At 35.9% G+C, this 13,062-nt stretch overlaps 1 protein-coding gene across 1 annotated transcript; it reads left to right on the forward strand.

Moving 5' to 3' along the window:
- The first annotated feature begins 21 nt into the window (after positions 1-21).
- Positions 22-10,606, forward strand: atpv0e2 (ATPase H+ transporting V0 subunit e2). The gene is made up of 4 exons (XM_008418177.3): positions 22-249; positions 1,556-1,603; positions 5,206-5,304; positions 6,765-10,606. The coding sequence occupies exons 1-3, from the start codon at positions 146-148 to the stop codon at positions 5,297-5,299; spliced, it is 246 nt and encodes an 81-aa protein (XP_008416399.1). The 5' UTR covers positions 22-145; the 3' UTR covers positions 5,300-5,304; positions 6,765-10,606.
- The last annotated feature ends 2,456 nt before the right edge of the window (positions 10,607-13,062 follow it).

Consider the following 13,062-nt stretch of genomic DNA (forward strand, 5'->3'; position numbering starts at 1 on the left):
CTTTTTGCTTTGGACCAATCACACGCCACCTCTCCGGGAGTGGGCGGGAACAGTGCGACGGACTGACTGTAGCCTTTGATGCGCTTCTTTTCGAAGCCAAACCGATAGATTTTTCCCATTTCTGCGGCTTTTCCCGACTGCAGCCATGGTGTCTCACTCTCTGGCCCTGCCGATGATCTGCTTCACCACGTTATGGGCGCTGGTGGGGGTCGTGGCTCCATTTTTAGTGCCGAAAGGACCCAACCGCGGGTAGGTGGCTTCTCCAATTGGCTACATCCTATAATAAATTCTCTTTAATTTTAAACATTAAGAAGCTTGCAGTCGTTTTATTGACATAATTTTCTCCTGAAAATGTGATTTTGCTGTGTTAGTGTGTTTAGAAATGAATGAGAGTTTGGCTTGAATCGTGATAGAGGCCTGGCGTCATCAAGGATAATCCCTCCATCGTCCCTGCATCCATACATACACACACACACGCACACGCACACACACGCACACACACACACACACACACACACACACACACACACACACACACACACACACACACACTGTCCCAGCGCCGTCATCTCCTCCGTTCAGCGGTCAAATCATGCCAACATTAATGAAAACATTCGTTTATTATTGTTTCTTGTTTCATTTATTTACGCTGACTATGAAAAGTGTGTTGAAACACCTGTCTTTTTATGTTTGTTTAAAATATTAACAGCATGAAAACAGTATTCCAAAACAAATGTTATACACTTCATGCTACATGTTTTGCTCCAATCTGTTAGATAAATGTAAATGAATAAATAAAACAAGATTCATTTTTTCAGTTATATAAGTTTACACACTTATTGATTCAATTTTGCATTCATTAATTCTTCAATTATTTTCAGCTGTTTTCAAATGACTAGACAACTTTTCCGTCAGATTTTGCTCTTTTCTGGTGAGGCAGTGATTTTTTTTATTTTATTTTATTGTTTTGGTTGTTTGCTGGATTTTTGATCAAAACTAACTAACTAGTGTTATAATTTAATTTGACAAAAATCCAGTTTCATCTGAAGAAAATTCAGATGAGGTGATTTTTGTGTACCACTCACAGTATGGAGAACCAATCCTGCCATAAGTAAAATTATGTATTTCTTCTTAATTATGGCAGGATTGATCCTCCATTCGGTAGCTAGTGCCTCTGCATGAGACAAGTCATCGTTGCTGCAGTTCCCCTCTAAAACACTAGGTGTAGCTGTTGAGAAAATAATACGTATCGTTATATTGAAATAGTATCTCAATATAAAGAGAAATATTTTTTATCAGAGGGGCAGAAACAGGCTTCCATAAAAATGGCACCAGATGTTTATATAAACAAAAGCTAATCCACAGTTTCAGCTTATATAGTTTATATTTCAAAAGTTGCATCAGTTTGATAATCATCTTCATGATATAATTGATTTGGTTCAGAGGTGATGATGCATCTTAAATATTTGTAATATTAAATCCGCCTGCAACACATTTATTAATAATACTAGAAAGAAACATGAGGTTCATGTTTTTGTTTTTATTTTTTTTACAGTGTGATCGTCACCAGTCTCATCCTCACAGCCGTCTGCTGTTACTTATTGTGAGTACAGATGTTTTATTCTTCTTGAGAGCTAACTGGGCTCTGATTTAATAATCTGTGTTGTTGTATATATTTTTTTAAAACATCATTTTATAAACATGATCAGGTATGACAGCCAAAAACTTACACAGGGACACAAATGTGCCGAGTGGTCTGATGTTCATTAACGTTTTCCAAAGAGCTTAACTGGCTAAATTTGAACTAATTTTGAATGGCCAGCTATGGAAGCATTGTTAAATCAAAACTAAAAACCTACCTGCTAGAGTTGGCTTTGATTCATAATAACAGGAACACTGATCAATATATTTGATGTGCATTTGTTTGATTATTTTGATGATGGCATTTGACAAAATGTAATATTTATTGCTGTTTTATAATCAGGTGTAAAGCACTTTGAACTGCCTCATTACTGACATGCGTTATACAATTAATATGACTTAACTTATCGTAAGGCTAAAGTCAGAAGATGTCTAAACAAGCAGAATATTAACATTTTAGAGTTGTGGTCAAGTATCTCCAAAAAACTCAGAACCCAACTGTTCCGTTCCCAGAAAGCAAAGGAGAGAAAAAGAAGTCAACAAAATGTTGATAGTTGCAAGAAGGTCACAGTCATTCAGGATATATTCCACTTAAACTTGTAGTTTTAATTTCTTCTTAGTATGTCAAAGGCAGGAAAAATAAAAGTGTTAAAATCAACAAAACATTTGGTTCACCTCTAACCATTTGGCCAACGGATATGAGCTGCTTGCAATCTTATCTTTCCGCCACTAGAGGGAGCTCTGTAGCTTGAAGAAAACAGCAGGTGCAGGTGGGTAAGGGTTAGGGCTAAAATAGTTTAGCTTTTTTTGGATAAAATAAGAAAAATAACCCTGAAAGCCAAAGGTTGGAGAATGAAATGTGACATGCTGTGGGAACATTAGATTATGCTGAATGTGAGCAAAACAACAGAGATGATTTTGGATTATGTCCATCATGGGAAATAATCCAGGGGAGGTAATGGAGAAATATAAATACCTCTGTAGACAACAAACTGGGCTGGAGAATGAGGACAGACAGAGCTGACTGTAATTTCTGAGGAAGATTATGGTAAATCATTCAGCATTTGCATCAAGATGATGCAGATCTTCTACATGTCTCTTGTGGGGAGTTTAGTTAAATGCTGTAAGGTATTAGAAAATATTACAAATGTGATAGGGACGCAAGCAGTTAATGGACTTATGATTAAGGGTCCCAATCCATTAACTAATAACCGCTTACACCTCCCGTTAGTGATGTAATCTGGCCGCCATCCAGCAGAGGGCGCTGCTGGTCACCCTGAAGCGGAGGCAGTTGATTATATAGAACTAAAGATGGAGTCACACTAGAACGGGAAGGAGAAACGATCCAAACAGAATCCGGTGTGAGATGTAAAATGCACTTTATGCGGTTCTGTATTGAAATATAAACACTCGACAAGCTCCGTAAGTTTCCCCTTCTTAGCGCTCATTCAGCCGTACTGCATGCGGAACGACGTCAAGTTCTCATTCAAAAATTCTTGATATGCTACAAAGCTAACGGTATTTTGTATAAGTAACATGGTGGCTGAAAACATGATGCCAATAATCAGGGGCTTGTATCAACACCTCTCTGTACATGTCAAATTGAGTTTTTCCCACATATTTTATACATTTTCATCAGTTCTTTTTCTATTTGGCAAAGATTTCTGATTATATATATGTATATATTATATATGTATATATTATATATAGCTGTTTATATATTTTTATAAACAGCTCTTGGTTAATAATGCAAAACAAAAAAAAAACACAATCTTCTGTTTTTTCAGCCAGTATTTAATACAGCTGACACAAAATAATGTTAATGAGTTTTTTTTTATTCAGTATATTATGGAGAATGTAGCCCTTTATGTTGTGGAATGACTTCGGCCCTCTTGATATGAGAGAAAAATCTGGTTTTTAAGGAAATGGCAGCTTTTCAATTAATCATTAGTTGTTCAATAAGATCAGTTAACTTTTAACTAAACTCATTAATCAATAACTTAATTTTGGAAAATATTGTAATGACGAGGTCAGTTGCGATATGTCTGGGCTTTTTTTTTTCTTTTCTTTCCGCTCTTTCTCGTCTGTGCTTTCATTACTCTGTGACCTTTAGCATTTTGGGCAAAGTCATTAGCGTCTAGTGAGCATCTGCTGCTGAATTCAAAGGTTTTCTAAATGAGATAATGTGAGTTAATGGAGGGGAAAAAAGCTCAATGTGAAAAAAGTGTTTCCACTGTGGTTAATGATCTGTTGGGTCTAACAAATCATTAACCATCCAAACCATCTCAATATGGAGCAGAAATCATGGGTCCAACAGAAGATGAATGTGGCCAACGCTAAACCGCATTATGATTAAAAAATGTTTTCTAATATCTCCTTGTATATAAATAACACTGTTGTGTTTCATTATTATCACTGTAACAGGTGTAGGTCCAGAGTAGTTTTGTAAAATTCAGTGTCACGTCACCTAATTCTCCTACCTACAAATGAGCACGCCCCCTGTTGGAGTAAAGTAGACACTGCAGTTAGGAAGTTGACAGGAAGTCAATTTGGTTTCTGGGTTTCTGATGCTGTAATTGCATAAAATAATCAATCAGATGTTTTTTGTAAGTTCTAGGGACTTAAAAATCCTACCAGCCAAGGTAAAACATTTATTTAGTTATTAAGTTACATGGACAAAGTTTAAATAATGAGAATAAGGTCCGTCACTTACTAGCTAGATTACTTTTGCTCCACCGAAACTGTATAAACATCCCCAGCAAGAGGAATGAACTTTTATATCTTAACATATGTAAAAAAAAACAAAAAAACTTTAATTTAATTTCCTGATCTAATAATACCTGATGTTATATTTATATATGTACAAGTATATAGATAAAAACAGAAGATTGTGAAGAAGTTTGATATATTTTGCCACTAATTTCAGAAAGTAAAACTTGTATGTTATATAGATTAATTACTACTAGGTGAAATATATTTTACTCCTTTATTTCTTGTAATTTTGATGATTATGGATAACAGATAAAGGAAACCCAAAATTCAGTTTCTCAGAAAATTTGAATAATATATAAAATTAACAAAAAATATATATTTTAAGCTGAAATATCAGGCTTCTGAAAAGTATAATTTCTATTCACTTAGTACTTGGTTTAACCTTTTCTTGCATATAGTAACAGCAGATCAGAATACTCATAAATGCAGCACATAGTTTACATGAAAATAAAAACCAATAATAGAAAATTAGGATGTTAATTGTTAGCTTGGCGCTCTTTCTGAAGTTGTTGGAAGCTGAAGTGACTAACTTTTTGTCCCAATACTGGGATACTTTTTGCACCATTAGGCAGTTGGCATGGCAGCAAAAATGCAGCTTTACATAAACCATGAGCTAGATGTGCCACCTTCTGCTAACTTTGGCGTGATTACATGCTAAGAAAACTTCACCATCAAACTCATTGGTAGCATAAAACTTTTATCCTATCATTCATAATACAATTGAACTCTGGTCTGGAAACAAAAACATTTTGAATACCAAACTACGCTGATGATCTCTCTTTCTTTTCTCAGTTGGTTAGTAGCCATTTTGGCGCAGGCCAACCCACTGTTTGGTCCTCAGCTGAAGAATGAAACTATATGGTATCTGCAGTACTACTGGGAGTAAACAAGGTGAGTCCAATGGGAAACATGTGGTCTCAGTTTAAGCAGCAGCAACACTTGCTCTGGGTCCATCAGCTTTTTATTGTAATTTAGAAAACAAACACATTCTCAACTGGCAACTCAAGGAGCACACGACTTCCTTTCTCACTTCAAATTAAGAGTCTTAAAAGGTATACTTCACACTGACAGGAAATATATTACAAACCCACATATTTACGGTATATTTGGTTTGGTTTAATATATCTAATACACATGTTAAAGCTGAACTATATGGCTGAAAAACGTGTCACGACATAAGCGTTTCATATTGGTCCATATCGATAATTATTGATGTTTGTTTTAGATATCTGAAATACTGCCAATTATTGATGTGGCCTTTTCTGTTTTATCCACAGTTTTTTACTCCACACCATTGTTTTTTATTGTTAAACAGTTATGAGGCATGGTGGCAAAACCTTAAACTACTGCTGCGCCAGTTACTCAATGAGTTGTTGCTAGGTAACCAAAGAGTTGGTGAATTGCTAGGTAACCAAAGAGTTGGTGAATTGCTAGGTAACCAAAGAGTTGGTGAATTGCTAGGTAACCAAAGAGTGAGTGAGTTGCTAGGTAACCAAAGAGTTAGTGAGTTGCTAGGTAACCAAAGAGTGAGTGTGTTAGTATAATGATTCCACCTATCTAGTGGCTGTGAGAGATTTAGCATCTAAAGTCTTAGGTCTGCCTAAATCCCCCAGAATGCAGTGCGGTTTTGGATGGGAGTTTAGCTAAATTATTGAAAAGTCTATCAGACATATTATGTAGTGATATTTATCACGTCTCTATTACCATATTGTTTTTGATTTATTGTCCAGTCCTAGTGCAGATTAGCTCCTCCAATTAATAGTTGTTGACAATAAACACTTTTTTTTTTACTTTCTCTTTCAGTAGTCTCATTTTTATAACTTGCACTTTCCACACCAACAAACCAGAAACATTCAACCTAAAAAGGTTTCAGGCCTACTATTATTTGTTTATGCAGTGTTTTTTTTTTTTTTTTTTTTAACATATTCCATGTTTAATATACTGTACAGCAGGTAAAATAAAAAAAAAGACTCAGTTAAATTATTTAGTATTTTGAATTGGACTAAAGAAATTTGAGCGTCTGAGTACGTTCAGCTTGGCAGCTGGCGTCAAGCTTGTTTTCATTTTGGGCCACATTAACATCACAAATGTTCTTGAAGGGCCGGTTGTGCCAGAATGCATTGAGAAACCTGATAAACGGCTGGAGCTGTCTCTGCTTTTGATAAGTTCTTCTTTAAATTATCTTAACTGACTTCAGTATAGTCAAGGAAATGTCAGTGTGTCAATTTGATTTACTTTCATTTTGTTAAAGCAAAACTTTTCTATTTAGTTAATTAGTACTAATTTCTGTAAAAATGAAGTTATTTTCATGTTGTTGCTCATTTTGTCTCCTTCTTGTCTGTCTCTTCCAGGACTCAGATGCCTCCTGTAATTCCCACCTGCTGATCTGCTGGACTTAATTTCACCATCACTTCTGATTCCCAACATCCTCACATCTTGGTCTGCAACATTATTAGATTCATACAAATCTTGACTTTAAGCATTTTGCAACTCAAAAGTTAACATCACCTTTCTCTATAAACTTGGCGGATGTTTAGATTACACTGCAACCTCTGGGGTCTAAGATTTGAAGAATATTATAGGATGTGTATTTTAAAAAAGAAGCAGAGATAATCTGTTTTTCTTTTTTGTGCTCAAACTAAAACTAAAAACTAAAACACATTAGAAGTAGATGTTATTTTTACCTTTTGAAAATGTGCAATCTTTTAATTTAGCATTTGTTTACATTTTGGATTGTGTGTTGCTCTCTCGTCGGGCAAACCTGCATTTCAGTGTGTATTTATTTCGGGGCAAGGACACTTATGTGAGCTTGTAGTAATCAACACAGAGTCCATTGGGTCTTGTTATATAACTGGTATTATCTGTGATGTAACTGTTAGCGTGTGTGTGTGTGCGTGCGTGTGTGTGTGTGCGTGTTTGATTCAGTGTGAGCATGCAGAGTTTGCAACTGCTGACGCAAGAGTCTCCCAAAAACTGCGAGCAGAGAGCAGAGATTCCCTCCATTTTCAAAACGAAAACTTCCTCCCACATTCTTTTCCGTGCTCCACGCCATGGAGGTCCACGTTGCCATGGTGACCTCACCGCCCAATTCAGCCCTGATCCACTTGGATTCTTTTGATTAAGCGCTACCCTTATTTCCTGCCTACGGAAAGACAAACGTCTGGTTCTGCTGCAGAGACACAGTTGTAGAGAAATTGCTGCTTGTTGGTCTGCAATTTGCGATCTGGTTTTAGCAGTTTATGCTAGTTTTCTCATTTAAGTTATGGTAGATTAATTGATTGGTTTTGATATTTTTTTTTACTTTTAGTATGAGGTTACATGGACTTTACCTCTAGTAATTTTATTCTGAATAAGAAGTTTTTATTTAATGATCTAAAAATGTCACTTTAGGAGCGTTTTCACAGCTGATAGTCGGGTACACTCGGTTCAATTTTGTCTTTACCAGAGTTCGATTGAACATTCACTCCTTCTCAAACGAACTAGATTGTCCAGGCAAACAAACTAGAGTTCAGTTAAAGTGGACTAAACAGGGCTGGTGTGAATCCCACTCCAGGTGTTGGTCCAGGAAGTAGACGGTTCCCTCTTTCTGTGCAAGTAGCATGGCTGCTTAAATCAACAATACCAACACAAACAACAGCAGAGAGCACAAGTAGAAATGCTACCAAGCTGAATCTCTGCCAGTTCTTCCATTACACACACAAACACTGCAGCACAGCTATTTCGTGCAGGAAGTTAGACAAGTCTGGAGTTTTAAAATTGGCTTCTCATCTGCCTTTTTTCAGATCACAGACAGGGTTGTGCTCTTTCTCGGGCTGTCATGGACCTTTAACTAAACTTTCAATATATTTCCAATATTTGATTGGAAGTTGTGTAAATTCTTTATCCTTAGTCTGTGTTAAGTGGCACTGGGATCTAGCTGTGGCATTCATAAAGTGGATTTTTCAAATTTTTAAGAAAAAGTGATGGTAGCCTGGCCTGTGTGGTGATCAGATTGTGTTTGCTACAGGAACCCCAGAGTCTTTTTCTCCTGTGGTGTCTTGTCTTCCTGCGCCAGTGAAATGAAATGCAGACGTGTGTGACAGAGGCGTCGGTTCAGTGCTGGTGTTGCTAAGGGTGATGTTTAATATCGGAGATGAACGGCCACAATAATGAAAGTTACTCCAGCAGTGAGTCATAATCTGCCAGTGCAACGATGCAGTGATGGGTAAAATAATAGCTCTAATTTATTGGCACACTCTTTAGGAGAATTCATCATATTAATTGTGATGAATTGATTATTGAAATCAACTAATTTAGTAATTGATTAATCGTCATTTGAGCATTGAGACTCAAAAAAAAGTAATTTTCTGAAAGAGCAACAGTCAGAGCAGTAAAAAATACTGTACAAAAAATATATACATTTTGCATTTAACATATAAAAAATATTTTATTGAAGATGTTTTACCCAAAACTCCTCAAGTGCCATAGTTCTGGCTTCACCCAGTTCGAATTCTGTAAAACAAATCTCCTATTTAACACCTTTTGTTACCCAATTTTTAATCAATTAATTCAAAAAATAATCAACAGATCAGCCATACACTGTATTGACAAGTCAATTCAATTCAAATTCAATTATAAAATACTTTATTAATCCCAAAGGAAAATTAAATGATGTTGTAGCTCATTGATTCAGATTCTTCAAGGAGTTATTGTAGATGGTGACGGCTGTTAGCTTGTAGCAGTCTGTAGTGCAGCGAGTCTGAAGAAACCCCTGACTGAAGATGCTCTGTTTTCTCAAGACTCTCCAGATGCATCTTTTGGTACAAATAATCAAGCATACACTAAAGGAATGCTTTTGTTGCATTTTAGACAGTAACATGTTTATTTTCTTATTTTAAAAAAAATTATTCTTATTTATTTGAATCTTTGAATGCAAATAAATACGTTTATTTGCATTCAAAAATGCAAATAAATGCATATTTGAATGCAATTATTTGCGTCTATGAATGTATTTCTAATATTGTATAGAAAAGGATTAAAAAAAAAATCTACAGAAAATTTTCTTCATTCGATTAATTGTTAGAACAATCAATGGATTAATTAAAAACTAAAATAATTGTTGGCTGCAGACCCGAATTTATCTTGTTGAATGCATATTTATGCCACAGCGCCCCCTGGAGGGGGCATCAGCCCCGAACTGTCCACATCCTTCCCTTTCTCTTCATTGCACCTCCGTTCCTCTGACATGTTGAGCATTTTTTGGACTCACCTGCCTCCTGTTGAAGCTTTAAGCGTGTCATCTGCCAACCACGACCACAGCTACGCTTCCCGCCTCCACTCCCCGTCTCCCGGTCTCAAACACCCTTCCCTCCCCGTCCGCCTCTCCAAAACCACTTTGCTTCAGCCAAAAAGAAACCAAATCAAAATACAGCTACTTTTTAGAAAGACCAAATTGCGTTGTATCTTTGCCCCAGCCCTTTGCTGTAGCTGTGGTGGTGGTTGCACACGTGCAACGAGTTAATAGGTGACTATAATGTGGCATGCATGAAGAAAGGACACAAGGGAAGCTGCCCTTTTACTCCTGTAAAGATGCATTTGTTCGTTTTTAGTTTCGCTCCAGCAGATCTCATAAAGCGGCGTCTCGTTTTGTCGTTTTGTCGAAAGTGACAAAGCGGCTCTGACTTGATTTTTTTATTTATTTATTTTTTTGTGGTTTGGGCTTTGTCTCTCTTCTCGTTGGGATTACGTTCCCAATCCCACTCATCACCCAACAGTTTGCATACAGACGGACAGTCACATCTTCATTGTCGGTGAATCACAGGAGACCAAATGGCATCGTTCTCACCCAGCCAAACTCGCTGAACTGATAGAGGGAACAGCCAAGACTTCAGCGAAATCCCTCCAAACGCGCCGACAGTGAATGCACCCCAGCCATTTGTCAACTATGTGGGATTTCTTCCTTTTGCGATGCTTCTCTCCTGCTTTGGTGATGACTGCCCACTGCTCAGCTGTTAAATGCTTCTGGCAGTATCAAAAAGAGATGGATTTCATCACGTGTTAAGAGTCTCCACGGTAACTAAAATCCAACAAATGGCAAATCTAAATGTTGATGGAAATGGGATATGTATGATATGGATGTAGCCTTGTGTTATTGTGAAGTTAATTGGTGGCATTGTTGGTGAAATACCCCAATAAAGAATTTTGTCTCGTAGAATCGAGTCATTATATTACGGTTTTTCTAGTTTTTCCTTCTAATAGCAGCTGCTTTTATATGAAAACAAGTTGATATGTGACCCTCAAGGTTTCATAAAGTAGTTTCAAAATGTATCCTTCAAGGATGCAATAACAGAAACTTTAAAAAATATGTTTTTCCAGCTAATGACAGCTGCTTTTATAACAAGTTGATCTGCGACCTGAAATGTTTTATAAAGTAGTTTCAAAAGATTTAAAATGTATCCCTCAAGGATACAATAACAAACATTTTTTAAAATGTTTTTCAAAGCTAATAACAGCTGTTTTTATGATTCAATGTTTTAAAAAGTAGTTTTGAAAAGTTTAAATTTTATTCTTCAAGGATGCAGTAGCAAAAATCTTAACGTGTTTATATTTTTGTAATCGAAATAAGTTGATTAACAAAGTTTGTTTTAAAAAGTAGTTTCAAAAGGTTTAAATTGTATCCTTCAAGGATGCAATAACAAAACCCTCCTGCATTACAGACCAAAGTCATGAGCGAATTATTTCTAAAGCTTATTTAAAACAACCAGAGTTTACCAAAGTGCTTACAAAAATCCAAGATGAACAAAAACAATGAATTCTCTAAAGGAAAAAAAAACTAAACCGAAGAAAGCTATATAAACATGCTGTAAAAGACACGACGAAGTGTAAAATAATTTAATTTACAACCAAATGAACATATATGTGTAGGCAGACATGTTTGAGTTTTGTAGGCTTTACTAAAGTTTTGACTTGGAAAGGTTTGAAATGTATTCTTCAACGATGCAACAACAAAAATCTGAAAAGCTGCTTCTATGCACTGCAAAAACACAAAATCTTACAAAGTAGTTTTGATCTAGCTTTGAGTGCAAATATCTCACTACAATGGAAATGAGACAAAAGTAACAAGTAACTTTTCAGCAAGATATAGGAGCTGGTTTTAAGTAAATAATTCCTTAATATTGACAAAAACGAACCAGTTGCATTGGCAGATAATTTTATTTGTAGCAAGCAAAATTTATAGTTATAAGTGAAATAATCAGCCAATAAAACAAATACATTTTCATTTACAACAAGCTCCTATAGCTTGTTGAAGGTTTACTTATAAGTTAGTTTTGTCTTATTTCAAGTTAACTTAAGATATTTTCTAGACTAAAAACACTTGGTAAGATTTTGTGTTTTTGCAGTGCAATGGAAATAAGTTGATTGAAGACATTTAATGTTTGAAAAATCTGTTTCAAAAAGTTCACATTTTGTCCTTCAAGGATGTAATAATAAAAAAAAAGTTAAATGTCTGTTTTGTACATATGAGGTTTACGTATGGATTATTTTTTAGGATTTAAATGAAAGAAAACATTCCTGTTTTGTGTCTGTTGACGTTGGATTGCTTGTTTTAATGCTGTAGTTCGGTTAAATTACCTTGAGATTCAAGAACAAGGTTGACTAATCCGTCCAGATTCTTCTACACGATACAAATAAAACGCAGGAATGATTCACTCTGTTCATTCAGCTCGTATCTGAGGCGCAGTCATTTTTCTAGAGAGAAGCTGCAGCACTTTGTGGAAATATGAATCCCCGTTCCTCCAGTCCCATTTAGGAATTAAAAACCTTGTAAAGTGATTTATTTTTGGCAGAAGGAGCTGGGTGTCAAAGACTGAACAGAATGCTATGAGTTTTTATTATTATTATTATTATTAATGGATTCTCACTAACTGGCCTCTGAAATCTGTTTCGTTTTCAAAATATCTCCTCACACATGAGCTTTAAGATCATCAGAAACTGTTCCACTGATGAATTAAAAGGGAAGCTGGAGGAGATCGTATGTAAAATCGACTTTTTTGGCTTTTTATCAGGTTATAATGTTATTCACTCATCAAAAACATACTTGGAGTGTTGCTTTGATTCTTCATGTTTAAGGAATTCTTGAATCTCCCATAGCAACCACGGGGCAGCTCCCATAGCAACCACAGGGTTGCTATGGGTGATATGGAAGGGGTGGGGGGGAGGCGGGGGCTAAGCTCTTTCTCTCAAAAAGAGTCGGAATATTTCAGCGAAGCTCCTCCTCGAAGCTGTCAGAGTAGAAGCTTCTTAAAGAGACAGAGGCCCAATTTCAAGGCGTCAAATTGCAGTCAAATTTCTTTTAAGTCATGTTTGATATATTCAGCATTTTTATAACTGAAGGTAAAATAGTTGCCTCATTGATAGTCTTTATTAAACCCTGCAAAGGGGCAAAGAACGAAATTGCAATAAACAACTCATAATAAAAAACATTAAAAATCTGAGTATTTTATATATATTCTTTTAGATATTTCCTTTTTTAACCAGGTAAAACCCCATTGAGCTCAAGATCTCATTTTCAAGAAGGACGTGGGCAGAAATCTGCAAACAAATTAAAACGTATGTATAAGTTTAAAATGTATAAATCTAGTTATTTAAAAATAAGCTGTGATTTTGCAC

Source organism: Poecilia reticulata, chromosome 1 (genome assembly GCF_904066995.2).
Source record: "Poecilia reticulata chromosome 1, P_reticulata-male-v2, whole genome shotgun sequence".
Classification (NCBI taxonomy): Eukaryota; Metazoa; Chordata; class Actinopteri; order Cyprinodontiformes; family Poeciliidae; genus Poecilia; species Poecilia reticulata.

Bases quoted from the DNA above. Each gene is read 5' to 3' on its own strand.
- atpv0e2 (XM_008418177.3), top strand. From the start codon at position 146: ATGGTGTCTCACTCTCTGGCCCTGCCGATGATCTGCTTCACCACGTTA. The intron at 250-1,555 runs GTAGGTGGCTTC...TTTTTTTTACAG, and splicing joins CCGAAAGGACCCAACCGCGG to TGTGATCGTCACCAGTCTCA. The intron at 1,604-5,205 runs GTGAGTACAGAT...TTCTTTTCTCAG, and splicing joins GCCGTCTGCTGTTACTTATT to TTGGTTAGTAGCCATTTTGG.